Consider the following 13,594-nt stretch of genomic DNA (forward strand, 5'->3'; position numbering starts at 1 on the left):
ATGTGGGTTAGCGTGGTATGGAAGGAGGTCCTCACAGTGCTCTTGGCCCACCTTTTCACTTAGTACATTCAATCACTTACTTGCCTGCTATTTCTGTCTTTCTTTTACTCTGCATATCAGCAACTCTCTTTTCACCTGTATTTTCCTGAAGTACGTGTCTTATAATGGTTATTCCATATGATCAATACCTTCTAGCAGTTACAAAGTCAGCAGCTGTTTTGGTGGGGATGAGCTCAGTCTTAGTTATTGTGTTCTCTTTCTTGTTTTGTTTCTTTCTAGTTATCTTTGCTCTTTCTTGATAACAATCTGTGGTAATAATCATACAAGGAAATGTAACAATAATTTAAGAGCTAATATATACTGGCAGAACGTTAATGGGAATTTCAATTTAAGAAATGTTACTTACAGTTAGCATTAACAGATCGATTATTTTTAGGAATACACTGAACATTCAATATATCTGTAATCTTAGTGCTTACTTGTATGTAGTATCTTCAGAGCAAGTTTCATCAAGCCCATGGAATTTAATCTGTATGTTGCTGTTAACTGAAGTAACTGGCTGAAGTTACTAGTTTTTACTGTATTGTTAGAAGAATCTGGATCTAAAACCTCTGCTTTCAGCAGGTAGAAAGAGTTGGTTATATGCATAACTACTGATACAGAGGTGATAAAAATATTCCCCCAGCTAATTATAGAGAGCTGATCTCTTCTGTTCGTTGCTCAAGTGCCTGATCCAGTATAGGCAAAATCTTTAGGGAATTTAGCTAGAAATGTGTTTATTGTGTAAGTGAGAACTACAGTGTGAAGACTTTTGTTTTTAAATATGACCAAATTCCTTCATAAAATTCATGCCAAAAAATTCTTGAAGCATGATGAATTTCAATAAGAACAGAAATACATATTCCTGTTTACAAAAGCCATATTCTGTCAAAGATCAAATCTCTTCTCCAAAGCATAGGGAGATTAGGGGAGTACTTTTTCAACACAAGACTCAAGGAAAGAGTAATTTACCTATATATTTATTTATTTTAGCATGAGGATAACAATTATATCCTGTTTTCTTTCTGCCCCTTTCTTCAAGCACCACAGTGGGAAAGGGTTTTGGCTATGATTTTCCTAAAGGGACAGGTCAAAAGAGAGCTCCTGACTTGAATATCATTTAATAGAATATGAGAAATATCCTTAGTAGTTGGAAATAATATAAAAGCTGTCTCTAATATGCAGTATTTATCCATAAGTATCTGTGTCTACGGCACCTTATATGCCTTTTGCTTAGTACACATTTTAATTAAGTTGTTTGCAGTTCTTCAAGGGAGGTGGAGCAAGCTCTGTAATCAAAGATTAGGCAGACAGAGAAAGCATTAACAGTCATGCTCAGAATCATTTTTCTTTTCCAGTTAAGTAAGCTTCTTACTGAACTGTTCAGCAGTAGAAAATAAAGCTCTGGAACCTACATTACAGGGCAGAAACTAACTAGTAATTACATGAAATTGTAAAGATTAGTAAATTAAAACTCTTGTGTTCTGTGCAGGGTGTAGCTGGGAAAGACAAAACCACCTTTGTGTGTTAGAAAATAAAGCACCTCTCAAAATCCAGCATTTTGTATTTTTTCAATATTTTGTAGTGTGTCATGTGAGACTTCAATACTTTGCATTGTTGTAGTGAAATGATCAAAAAAATAAAAGATTTTTTTTGAATTGGCTTAAACCAGATCTCTGCATAACAGTTCGTGATGTTCACTGCTGATGTGTTGATCTTGAATTTTTTTTTTTTTAAGATACTTCTCTACTGGTTTCACATTCCACTCTGTAATTTAATGTTACTGGTTTAAAATTATTTCTTAAAAAAATTATTTTTTCAAAATCATGCATCCTTATCCAAATATTCCTTGCTGCAGTTCTGGATGTGGGAGGTATGTGACAGCATGAAATCCTGCTGGGGCTTTTTTATGCTGCATGTCGGAATGCTGATGTCTTGGAGGAAATCGTAGCATTTAGAGTAGCGTCTTGGTACCAGTCATCAGCAGCTCCTGGGGATTTCTTTCAGGCATAGTATTACAGGCTTGTCCAGAGAAAGAAGATGTTGCTGAACAGCTGATCCTAGCTTCTGCCCAGCTCAGAATGGTATCTGTATTCCGCCTCTCGCCTCCACAAGATATGAAAGGTTGCTTCCTTGTGTCATAGTTCAGTCATAACTGCAGATCCAACTAGTAAAAGTGACCTCTCCCTCTTGCTTTTTTAGCTGTTGCTCAGTGAGAGATGTACGGAAAAAATGGAACTTTATTTACTATCAGTAGAACTTTTTAAAAACTGTTGGATTTTTAGAGAACTTTAGCAGTTATGCTGATAAACCCTGTATTTGGAACAGTAGGAAACTATTTTTGTAGTGAAGTTTGTAATTTAGTCTGTCTTGTTGAGCAGAGCGAAGTAAAAGATATAAAAGAATGCAGTTTGTCTGACTCTTTCCATAATAAGTGGAAGAAAACCAGTAGAGCAGTATACGGAATTAAATACTTTTCTCTTTTTTTTTCTGTACCTCCTTTTTTTTTAAAAAAAAAAAATACAAACAAAACAAAACAAAAAAAAAACCACAAAAAAACAAAAACAAACCCCACCGAACCCCACAAAACCCCTTGCACCTAAAATGGCTGGTGTTGTGGTTTTTATCTTATGTGCTTATTTGCTTGCTTGCAGTTTTCTGGGGGTAAAATGCATAGATGTTAATACTTTTTAGTATTTGTATTAGTAAAGAAAATATTTATAAAATAAAGTTTGGGTTTATGCTAACTGGTAAAAATAGCAATTTTGTAGTTTGTTTCTCAGGATTATAGAGGCACGTTGACTCGAATTTCTCTTATTATTTACTTTTGAGCATCCTGTCTGGATTATAAAGAAAGTAATTTGGATTCACTTTTGAGACTCTGAAGATGCTTGTATTTGACAGCTTATATAAAATAAGAGTTGTGACATGGATCCAGTCAGTGTGGGTAAAAGTTTATTACCCTTGGTTTTGATAGTAGAGAGTGTTATCTAAGGTCTTCCCTTTCATTGTTCCCTCTGTTTGCTTAAGTAGTTTGCAGTTCATTAATAATTTGCTAGACACATTGAAAATGTGACTCAGCTGGCTAGTTGTAAATAATTTAATTTTCTTAATGTGTTTATAATGTATTGAGTATATTGGCAGTTGTAGCAACACTTCGGTGGCTTTCTCTCTCCATCAGCTATCCACTTCATGGGCATGATCAAGTTTTACAGAGAAACTGATGATCCAGTGTGGGAGGTGAAGGCTACTAAATTCTTTCTGGGAGAGTTGCCAGTGACTGCTTTTGTTGCAGGCCAGTCTCAGGGCGCAGGCACAGTAGCCAGTGAACTAGTTGTGGATCCACAGCTGGGAAAGGATATTCTGCTTCCAGACCTGCTTGGAGCTTCCTTGTTTGTCAGACCTCAACTGGAAGGCTGTGTCCACTGCGCAGGCAGGGGATGAAAACAGTCCTTCCGTGCAACAGACAGTCCGAGCGGTTCTGGATCAGCACAGACGAGTCTTAGCACACCTCTAGCGGTAGCATTCCATATGAGGTCGCTCCTGTGCCTGGCTGGAAAATGTGTTTTGTGCACTACCTCCTCTTGAAAAGCAAATCCAGCACTTTCTGGCTGTTCTAATATCTCCATTTCATTTTCTGGAGAGGTTCTGGAAATGGCACAAGGTTTTAACCCAGGTGCCATTCAGACTAGGCAACAAAGATACAGCAAGGAAAGACCATTAGAGCAATGATCCCTGGATGTTAGTGATGATCCAAGTTTTCCCTTCTTCCTTCCTGTTCTGCACGTGCTAAACTACCCTTCTGCGATCTGAGCTGGAAACTCCTGCAGAACTGCATGGATTTGTATGGCTGACCCAGGCTCTGCAATCCCTCACAAGGTTTTGGGACTTCACTAGTGGTCAATGTGGTGCTCTGAAGTCTCTCTGCATTGCATTTGTTGGGCCAACAAAGGAGTGACTCTTTTGTATTTGTGTATAGAATTGCTATATTTGACACTGGAATGCAGGTTCATCAGGAGGCTGGTCATGGGCAACACTACCTGTCTTTTCCTTCTTAAATACCTTGGGGTGGCAAGAATTCAGCTCCCCAGATCTTTGACCTTTCCTTCATTCATGCCTAAGAGCTTGTTTCAGTAGATGTCCACTAAAGGTCTATAAATAAATTCATAAGGCGGATTAATATGGTGAAAAGAGTTTATTTTGAATAAGTCTATCAATGGTAGCAGGATTGAATTGGTCCAGGTTCTTAGCCTAGCTGCACTAATGGCGCTGGGGCATGGACGGAGTGTGTGGTAGACAGCTCACATCCAGGGTTTGAAAAGAATAAGCTCACCCCAGGAAGGTTGGCTGTCAGGAGCAGTTTTGTGAGTGTCATTAGTAGATAAAGCAAATATAGTTTGCATTTTTTGTCAAAGCAGCTTAACTACATTAAAAAAAAACGTTATCTGCTGCTGCGTGCTTCTGAGGCCCGCATCATCAGTTTCATCAGTGGTGCAAATGCTTAAGGGCAGCACAAAGTCTGGATCTCCTCATCTTTTTCCTGCTGGGAATTCTGGAATAAATGATGTGTATGTACTACCTTAACAGTAATGATTAGATAGCATATTGCTGTGTGACTCATTGTTCATTGCTGTTGCCATGGCTGTTACAGCTACCTTGTGAGATGTTTATGAATATTTTTTTAATAGAATTGAAGTGGCAGTGTTAAGTGTTTGGGATCTTTGTTTGCATCATGAGCTGTGTTTAAAGGCAATGTTTAAAAAAAAATACTGGCTTTGTAAATTGTTCTGTTTCGTGGGAAATGTTGCTTAATATTTAGAAAGCTGTTGTTCAATCATGAAGCAAACCCAAATCTGTTTAGCTGTAGGCACTGCCTCTACAAACCACCATAATTTTGTTATTCAGTCACAGGAATATAATGTAAATCCTGGTTGTCATCTTCTGTTGTTGTTGGGGGGGGTTATTTGTTTGTTTTTAATTATAACAAACTGTGGAATAGCCATTGTCTTTCAATACGTAACAATACCAGGAGAAACATACCTCCTCTTTTAACAGAAGCTATATCTTATTTATCAGTATATGTTTATTTTAAACCTAGTTGTGGATATATAGCTGCATCTGCATAAGAGAATTAGTTTACTAGAAGAAAAAAATATTTTCTATAATGTTGGTTTTTTACTTAAGATTAGTATAGTTGTGTCTTCTTCCTGGATTATGACTTTAAAAATAGATAAATTTCCACTTATTAATGCAGTATTTTCATGATGATGAAGGTTGTTTACCAGGCAGTTTCAGCTTTTATTTCCAGTACAAATAACATTGATCAGGCAGGGGATTTTTCTTTTTTTTGCGCTAGGGTGACAAATTTAAAAGACGTCTTTAGCTCTGTTAAAAGTGATGTAATGTTTGAATCATTAAAACATTATTCTTTCCATTTGTAGTTTTTTTAATTTTTGTGTTAATTTTGTTACTGAAGTTATTTTAATTTGCAATAAGCATTTTTTAAATTAATGTCCCTGTGCTTTCTACTGCGTTCTCAAATGTTATGTGTGTTTGTCTTCATTTGTCTTTCATTCAAAAACTGGCAACCAGACAGAAAACTTGTAGCACTTACAGTGTCGGTCTTTGCATGTATGTGGCTATGTTCAGAAATAATACATAAGACAGTGATCTTTTCATCTGCAAACTAATTAGGTATTGCTGCTTCTCGTTGCAGAGTGCTCACTTGGCCATGATCGATACTCTTATGATGGCGTATACCGTAGAGATGGTCAGCGTTGACAAAGTGATTGCATGCACTCGGCAGTATTCATCCTTCTTCCAAGCTACAGATCTACCTTATGACATTGAGGATGCTGTCATGTACTGGATAAACAAGGTATGAGTACTGGAAAAGCAAGCTGTGTTTTTCTTTGTAGTCTATATGATTCAATTAGAGATGAGTGGGTGGGATATGTAGGTATATCAAGACTTTGTCCGATACAGACTGTTCCTTCATCTGCTGTGTATGGATAAGAAAAAGCAAAGTTTGCAGAAATAAGTTAAACGTGTTATGTGAACCAAATAAATGGGAAATACAAATAAAATACTGTAGTAGACATTACATATGACATCTGAGCAGTCACCATCATGTTGAGATGCCATGACGGCTGCTCGAGGGTCTCAGTTTGGCTTTTTAAGAGTTGTCGTTTTGTTTTGTAATTTATCATGATTTAAAACCAAGGTATGCTGTTTTGTATTTGAACACATCTTGCTTGAAGTGATCTACCTTCACCGCGTAATCAAATCAAGTAGCAAGGATACATTGTGATTGAGCATAATAAGGGACAGGTTAGTACAGTGTAAAGCTAACAACCAGTGACCCCTGACTGCATTTGGAAATGGAATTTGCTGATTATGCTTCAGGGCTATAGTCTAAAATATTTGTTTAATCTTTTCAGTTAACACAGTGGGAGGGATTTATAGACCTTTTGAAACTTAGAATTTCTGTGACTTGTTACTTAGAACAGACCAGTGAATAAACTGTTTTGTCTCTAGGTAAATGAACATTTGAAAGACATAATGGAACAGGAACAAAAACTAAAAGAGCATCACAGTGCAGAATCTGCAGGAGGTCAAAAGGTAGGTATAGGAGTTCAAATATTTCAAACAAGAATAAGCATTTATCTGTAAACAAAAACTACTTGCATATAGTATATATAGGTAAATACACATTTGCAGAAGGTGAATTTTTACCTGCTTGTTAAAGAAAGCAAACTTTCACTATTCAATCATTTTATTATTAGTTTTATTGTTTCCATGAAAATATCCATTCAACTGTAACACTAATAGAGGTGCACTTTGTATTCCCAGTTGTCCTTTTTGGCGAAAAAATCCTTGATAGTAGGGAAACATCTGTTATGTTAGTCCTAAGGAATGTAAGATTAATGAATACTTTCAAATGAATTAAAACTGTAGTCAAATCTGATATGAAAAAGACTGCCACATTTTTATTCATGATTTTTAATGCTTTTTCCTTGTGAATTGCATGCATCTCAAAAGAGAAATCTGTATGTGGCATCATAGGGAAGTATTGCTCTGGCTATGATCCAAAATACTGTTTGATTACAGGTTTTATTACATATATAATAAAAACAGATTATGTTTGATTCCCTTTCCTAACAAGATTTTTTTCCTTTTGTTTGTGGAGCTCAATTAAGTAACGTTATAGCCATCAAAATACAGAAGAATAACATACAGTTCCAGAGCATGTAAAATTGCTTGCTTCAGAACGAGATCATTTATCCTGTTGCGATAGAATTATTCGGGAATTGCTAATCAGTCTGAACACCCTTTGGTATTATCCCTGCACGTGATGCAGAACAGATTTCCTAGCTACTGCAAGGCTGTCATCCTAGTTCCCTTCCTGGTCTGTTTTCATGTAAGCAACACTCTCTTTCAGCGCTTCTCTGAAGGAGTTGCAGGTTACCTGGCTAGATTAGAAGTGCAGCTTCTAAAACCATGAATGCAATGAATGTCCCTGCTCTTGTGGCTTCTTTTTAAATATAAGGAATGATGAAGGCTAATTAATAAGTATGTGATTCAGCAAAAGAAAATGGTATTTTTTACAACAGTAGTGTGACCCTGATGCATATATCCTGATACAGAAAATTTAGTCTGTCAGTATTATTAAATAAGAATAATAAGGACTAAATAAGAAAATTTAGTCAGTAGTGATAATAGCATAGAAATCTGGAGAATTAGATGTCCTTGTTCTCAAATTCAGATAAAACAAAGTAAATGGCGGGCGGAGAGAGAACCTGTGATGCTCTGTCCTCTAGTGATTTTTTTTTTTCTTTTTCCTGAAAATAATGATAGGAAGTTCTGTGTGTGTTTTAGATTACTTTGAAAGATCAGAACAATTTTTAAAATCCCAAGTGCGTGAGAGTCTTAATATGGTAAACAAATATATCAAAGAGAACACTATTATCAGAGCAATGCCATAAAATTATCTGTATTTTTAAAAATTCATTAATGTTTATTTTTATTTATATTATAGTTTGCATTTTCTGTCAGAAATAGCAAGATAAAATTTTTAGTTTATAACTTACCTTTAATGTCAGCATTCTTGAATCAACTGTTGAAACACTTGTATAGTCTGTAACTCTGATCCCATAAATGGACCCAGTGGAATAAAGCAGTTACATAAAAATGGTATACACATTTTTTGTGTTTTTCATGTGAATTGTGAAGCTATAACACAATCAGAGCCCTGTTCTGTTGGCCAGTGTACAAATGCATTTGCAAATAGCAGAATCATGCAACAGTTCTATAGCATGGAAATCTGTGTAATTAAGGCCTCGTCTTCTATACACTGATTTTTTGACACTGTTATCCCAGGTATTTGTTATGTTATTTTCCTCAGTGTGGGATTCAGCCGCATAAATCACATTGTCAAGTAAGGTATTCCATTCTCAGGGGTTTTATTAGCATGGCTTTATTAGCTAAAATCTCAGCATGGGCAAAACATCAGGCTCCAGTTGACCCCTAGATGTCTCTTCTGACAGTAAATTTATTATGGATTATGGTGTGTTTTTTTTAAAAAAAGCTATTGGAAAATTATCCATCCTTCACATATAAGTACGTAAGAAAAATGATGATAAAATTGCTTGGATAATGAGTCAAAATATTATTTTTGTATTAAAGTTTCAGTGAACACGATAAAATGGAATCTGCTTCTAGAAAATCAGTCTAGAATATTAAATAGTCAACAGTATTTTGAAGTATTTAAGCAATTTGAGTTACTGAACTTTTTGCATGCAGGAAGATAGCAACATATTTTCAATTCATTCAGATTATTTAACTCCAGGTTTTCTTTGAGAAACTGGGCTATTCAGTTGAAGGCTACTCTGAGATCTCAGCCATACTTTTTGTCATATGCCTCACAGTATTTCCCAAATTTCCACTAATTAGCTAAAACTAATGGTGATTGTGCACATGTAAGCATCTGAGATTTAGAAACACATTAAACACGATAACTAAAACCTGTGTTTCTTAACTGCAGATTATACTGAATGCTAGCTTTCTAACGAAAACTATAATGCGGATCCATTGGATGGATCATTTGCATCAAATCAAGTTGGTCAGAGTTTCTGACAGGAGTTTCTATTAAATGATGATGTGGCTCCTGCCATGCATCTCCTAATCTTTATTCCCAGATATGCAGGTGTTTTACCCTGATTATCTGTCTCCATTTTGCATCAGCCCATGCATTCTTCTTTTTACAGAACAGAATCAGTGACATGTCCTGTTACTTTATGGCATTGACCCTACCTTGTATATTTCAGCAAAGCTGTGAAATAACTGTAGCTAAATTCCTATACCAGATTTGGGTATTGCTGAAATATGTATATACTTTTTTATCTGAATACTAATTAGTGTGGTTTTTCCTTTTTCATTTCATGCTATGCCTATGTTTAGTTATTAATATTAATAGATTTTCTTGAATTAAAATAAGGCGGGGGATTGGACTCTGCCTTTGCAATATTATTTCCATTTTTATGGAAAAATTAAATCACACTTCTATATATTTGTTAAGTATAGCATTTTCTATGCTCATATTACAGTTGTAGCTTAATTCTCGGTATCTGAATTCAGTTGTTTTATTTTCCTTCTTTGATGTTTTTAAACTCCTAACTGCTGCTTCTGTTTGTATATTAAAACTTAGCGTGAAGGGAACTGGAATGTTTCATTGTGCCTTTTTTATGTCTTCCACCATCATTTTCAGGTTGGGGCTCTGTTTTGTGATTTAGGTTCTCCATATTACCAACACAGTTAACTGTTCCAAAGGTGATGATTTCATTCTAGAATTTAAGAAACTTTGCAATCTCCCTTCTGCTCTAGCCAAACACCTTTGTGTATTTACGTTTCAAAGTTTCTAAGGTGTGGTCAGGTTTTAAACCTGAAATAAATTTAAATTAAGAATGCCTCTTCTGCTGATTTAGAGGGATGGCCAAACAAACATGGGAAGAATAGATCATTCAACTCATCAGGGAAAGCTTTTCTTTAGTTTTAATTTCTGGCCAAGAAGTAGACTTTTTAATTATTTTATAACTTCCTACTGTGATAAATTCATAAATTTCAGTTGTGAAAAATAATTTCAGGATAATCCTCAAGCCTGCCAAATAAATGCCTTACTGTCTTGTCACAAATCTGTGGTGAACTTTTTGCAATAAATAGTAAATCTCTACATTTCTAGAAGTTGTAAGCATTGTTCACACAGATTAATAAAAGATACAACGGGTAAGATATACCTATTTTCTATTTCTGGTTAGATAAAAAAAAGTATTAACAGATTATGAGATTGCTTTTGTTTTCCTTCACTTTCTTCTGCTGCTAGCTTCCTGTAGAAGATAAGAGAGGAAGGAGTATGTATAATTTTTAGTTCCAGGTAGTCCTCTGTGGATCTTGGATCAGCCGGTGATTTGTGGTAACCCCGTCTTTTTCTGGTAGAGTCTCTGCATCTTCTTTCAGAATTAGGATTCAAGTTTTGTAGTGAATAGCTTTGGTTTTCAGGCTTCTGTTGAATAATATGTAGTGAATGTATGGTTGCACTGGTTAAACTACTGATCTTCAATGTAGTCAAAGCTTTCTCAAAAACCTTTTATTTTTCATACTGCTTTTGTGATTTAGACTGAATCAGTCTTAACAGATTTAAGCCAAATCAATGCAAATGCTAGGAGATAAACAAATTTAAGAGTATTTATCCAAAGACCTGAATTCTCTAAATGGTTTAAAAAATGAGTTTAAACAGTGCAAATTTTTGTGTGAAGGTAAAACACTAACACCATAATTCCACATTCAATTTAATGTGTCATAAATCCACGCTGCTAGCAACAGCTAACCTGTCAAGAAGAAAAGTTTGCAGCAGGATCACCTTCTTGATCCAATTAATGCACAGCTGCATGAACACAAATGATGGTGCAAGGAAGACAGCAGAAACAAGTATTTAATGAAGGGCATGACTATCATTTTTTGGCACCACAGGATGAATTTATGCAGAGTTACATTTATCATAGTAATGTTTAAAATTTTTTGTTAGGGGGGATTAAACAATATTCTTGTAAAACTGTAAGCCTTCAACCTGAGGGACTGTTTTGTTCTTTTGGTGCTCTGGGTTTGGGGTTTTTTTGGGGGGGTGGGGTGGGGTGGTGCAGTTTGGTTTTGTTGGGTTTTTTTTAATGCTGGGAGAAGTCAGTCAGGATTCTCTGCTCAGTTTGTTTCCCAGCAACTGATTTTTAATAAGTTCCATGGGAAAAAAGTTTATTCCAGTTGATATAAAGTGCCAATTCAATAGCCACTGAATTCCCATTATGTTGTCCAAGAGATTTCAGCTTTTCTTTCTCTCTCTTCAAGTGCCTTTACAAAGTGTATATTTATAAGTCTTATAGTATGCTTGAATTTAAACTCTATCATCTTCAGTCTTTCTGCCTCCTGAAGCATATTAATCGTCATCTCAACCATAGTTTCAGCCAAGTGTGCAAATAAAAATATATATTGAATTGCTAGTTTTGAGTTCAGTTTGTGCTGTTACAGAGACCTAGTCTTCAGAATTGAAACAAATGTGTGTTTTTTCCAGAGAGTAGTTCTTCAGCCTATCATTAAATAGATATTGGTGGACCTTCTGAGTCCAAGTCTGAAACGTACTTCACTTTGATAAACGAAAGAAGAATGTTCCTATCAGTGTTAAGTAGAATGATAGGCAACCCAGGTCTGATCTCAGTTCATTTACCTAAAACCTTGCTTTATGATATGGTTTAGAATTCCTGATTGCGGTTGAAAATTAAGATAATTTGTTTTCAAAATCATGTACTTTTCTATACATTGACTATATTTCAGTGGGAAAAAGAGAAACTGAACCCTTTGGAAAGTGCTTTAGTTGGGTGTGACTGAAATGTCTAGAGCCACACGTGAACATGCCTCTCATAGTTCATTTCTTCTAAGTGGCTTTGGGATTCTGCACTGTAGTAGTCCAGTTAAATGGAGAAAAAGAATGTTGAGAATAGTCATGTTACAAATATAGAGCCTTTTGTCTACAACAGCTTTTTTACATAAAAGCTTTGCTTCATTACTACAGTTATTTTAAGGGTTTTATAGAAGTGCAGTATTTTAACAACTACATAAAATAATAAGCTTACCTAACAGGTTTTTCCACAGGAGTGTTAAAATTACTTTTTCACTATTTCCAGAAACTAACAAACAAAGAAATTTCTTTCCTGCATTTCGGTAATGGTTTTAATTTTTTTTTTTTTAAATTTCTACAATGAAATCAAGAGAGTGGTGAAGTTTTCTGTGTGTATTTATAATACAGCTAGACTATGTATTTTTTTCTTAATAGAAGTAGTATTATGCCAGACTAGTGTATAGGGTTACAGAAAAATTCACTGATTTCAGTGTGCTTAGGATTAAGCTTTTAGGTCAAGTTTTATGTTTGTAAAACATTTTCTTTATAATTTCGTGTTGTATTTTTTGATCACGTATGAGTTTAGAATTGTATGTATCGGTTCTGATAATCTCTCTGCCAGTAGCCAAAACTCCATCTACATTTCAGGTCATTGCACATCATGCAGCTGATGCTAATGTGATTTGTCATTGCAAAAATGTAACTGCCTGCACCTCTTGTTGTTCTGAAAACTGGCATATGATTGTTTAAAAAATATTGTTAAATGTTAAAATGTAACTGGCTTGAAGTAACTAGTGCAAACTTCACTGCAACTGGTTGTACTGTACTACAGTGTGTTTAGACCTTTTGTCATTGCTTTAGCTTCCCTGCTTCCCCATGTGTGCTGCTGGAGTTCATTTTGATACTTGTGATATCATGACTTCAAGTCTCAAATGAATTCTTCAGTCGGATTGCATATGTAGGGTACAATTAGATGTGTGAAAGAATTAAATAAAACCGCATTGATCTGATAATCTTATCTGTTCATGTGGGAAAATTTATAATGTTGATCTACAAAGACTGCAGCCATATTTCTCCAGTGTTATTTCTGCTAATTAGTTGAATACGCAGAGGTTACAGTTCACTAATGCTTACCATTAAATTACAATTCACTGTTATACAAAACTGTGAATGTTAAAGAAAATTGCTTTGTAAAAGTAATTTATGAAATCTGATAAATTGTTCCTTTTTTTTTTTTTCTTTGCTTTTTGCTTTTATTCTTATTTCCTACTGCTTCCTCTGAAGTCTCCTACCAAATGGTTTTGGAAACTGGTTCCTGTAAGTTTGCCCAACTGCTTCACTTTGATCAAATAGCTTGTTTTGGGAATGGCTTTATCCATGTCATGCTGGTCTAATTCATTTCATTTATCTCTACAAGATAATTTTATAAGAAATTGCTCTGCAAAGGTGTGCATATGACAGAAGCTTATTTTGCAAGGTAATCTGCGCAAAATAGATGTAAGATATGATGCTGGATAAGGAATTACTTTTCAAGCAGTCAACTTCTCTGTGGGTTTGTATAAAGCCATGCTACCTGTTATTAACTAATGTCAAACAATCATGTTTTTTTCAAAC

At 35.2% G+C, this 13,594-nt stretch overlaps 1 protein-coding gene across 4 annotated transcripts in view; it reads left to right on the top strand.

The window, feature by feature from the left end:
- CAMSAP2 (calmodulin regulated spectrin associated protein family member 2) overlaps window positions 1-13,594 on the top strand; it is a 93,669-nt gene that overhangs the window by 42,651 nt on the left and 37,424 nt on the right. For 2 of the 4 annotated variants that reach the window (XM_075097242.1, XM_075097243.1), the window contains exons 3-5: window positions 5,756-5,917; window positions 6,577-6,660; window positions 13,265-13,297. In XM_075097242.1, coding sequence (XP_074953343.1) covers window positions 5,756-5,917; window positions 6,577-6,660; window positions 13,265-13,297 — 279 coding nt within the window. The remainder of the gene's footprint in view (window positions 1-5,755; window positions 5,918-6,576; window positions 6,661-13,264; window positions 13,298-13,594) is intronic. The other 2 variants (XM_075097244.1, XM_075097245.1) reach the window with 1 other exon arrangement.

This window comes from Phalacrocorax aristotelis, chromosome 6 (assembly GCF_949628215.1).
Source record: "Phalacrocorax aristotelis chromosome 6, bGulAri2.1, whole genome shotgun sequence".
Taxonomy (NCBI): Eukaryota; Metazoa; Chordata; class Aves; order Suliformes; family Phalacrocoracidae; genus Phalacrocorax; species Phalacrocorax aristotelis.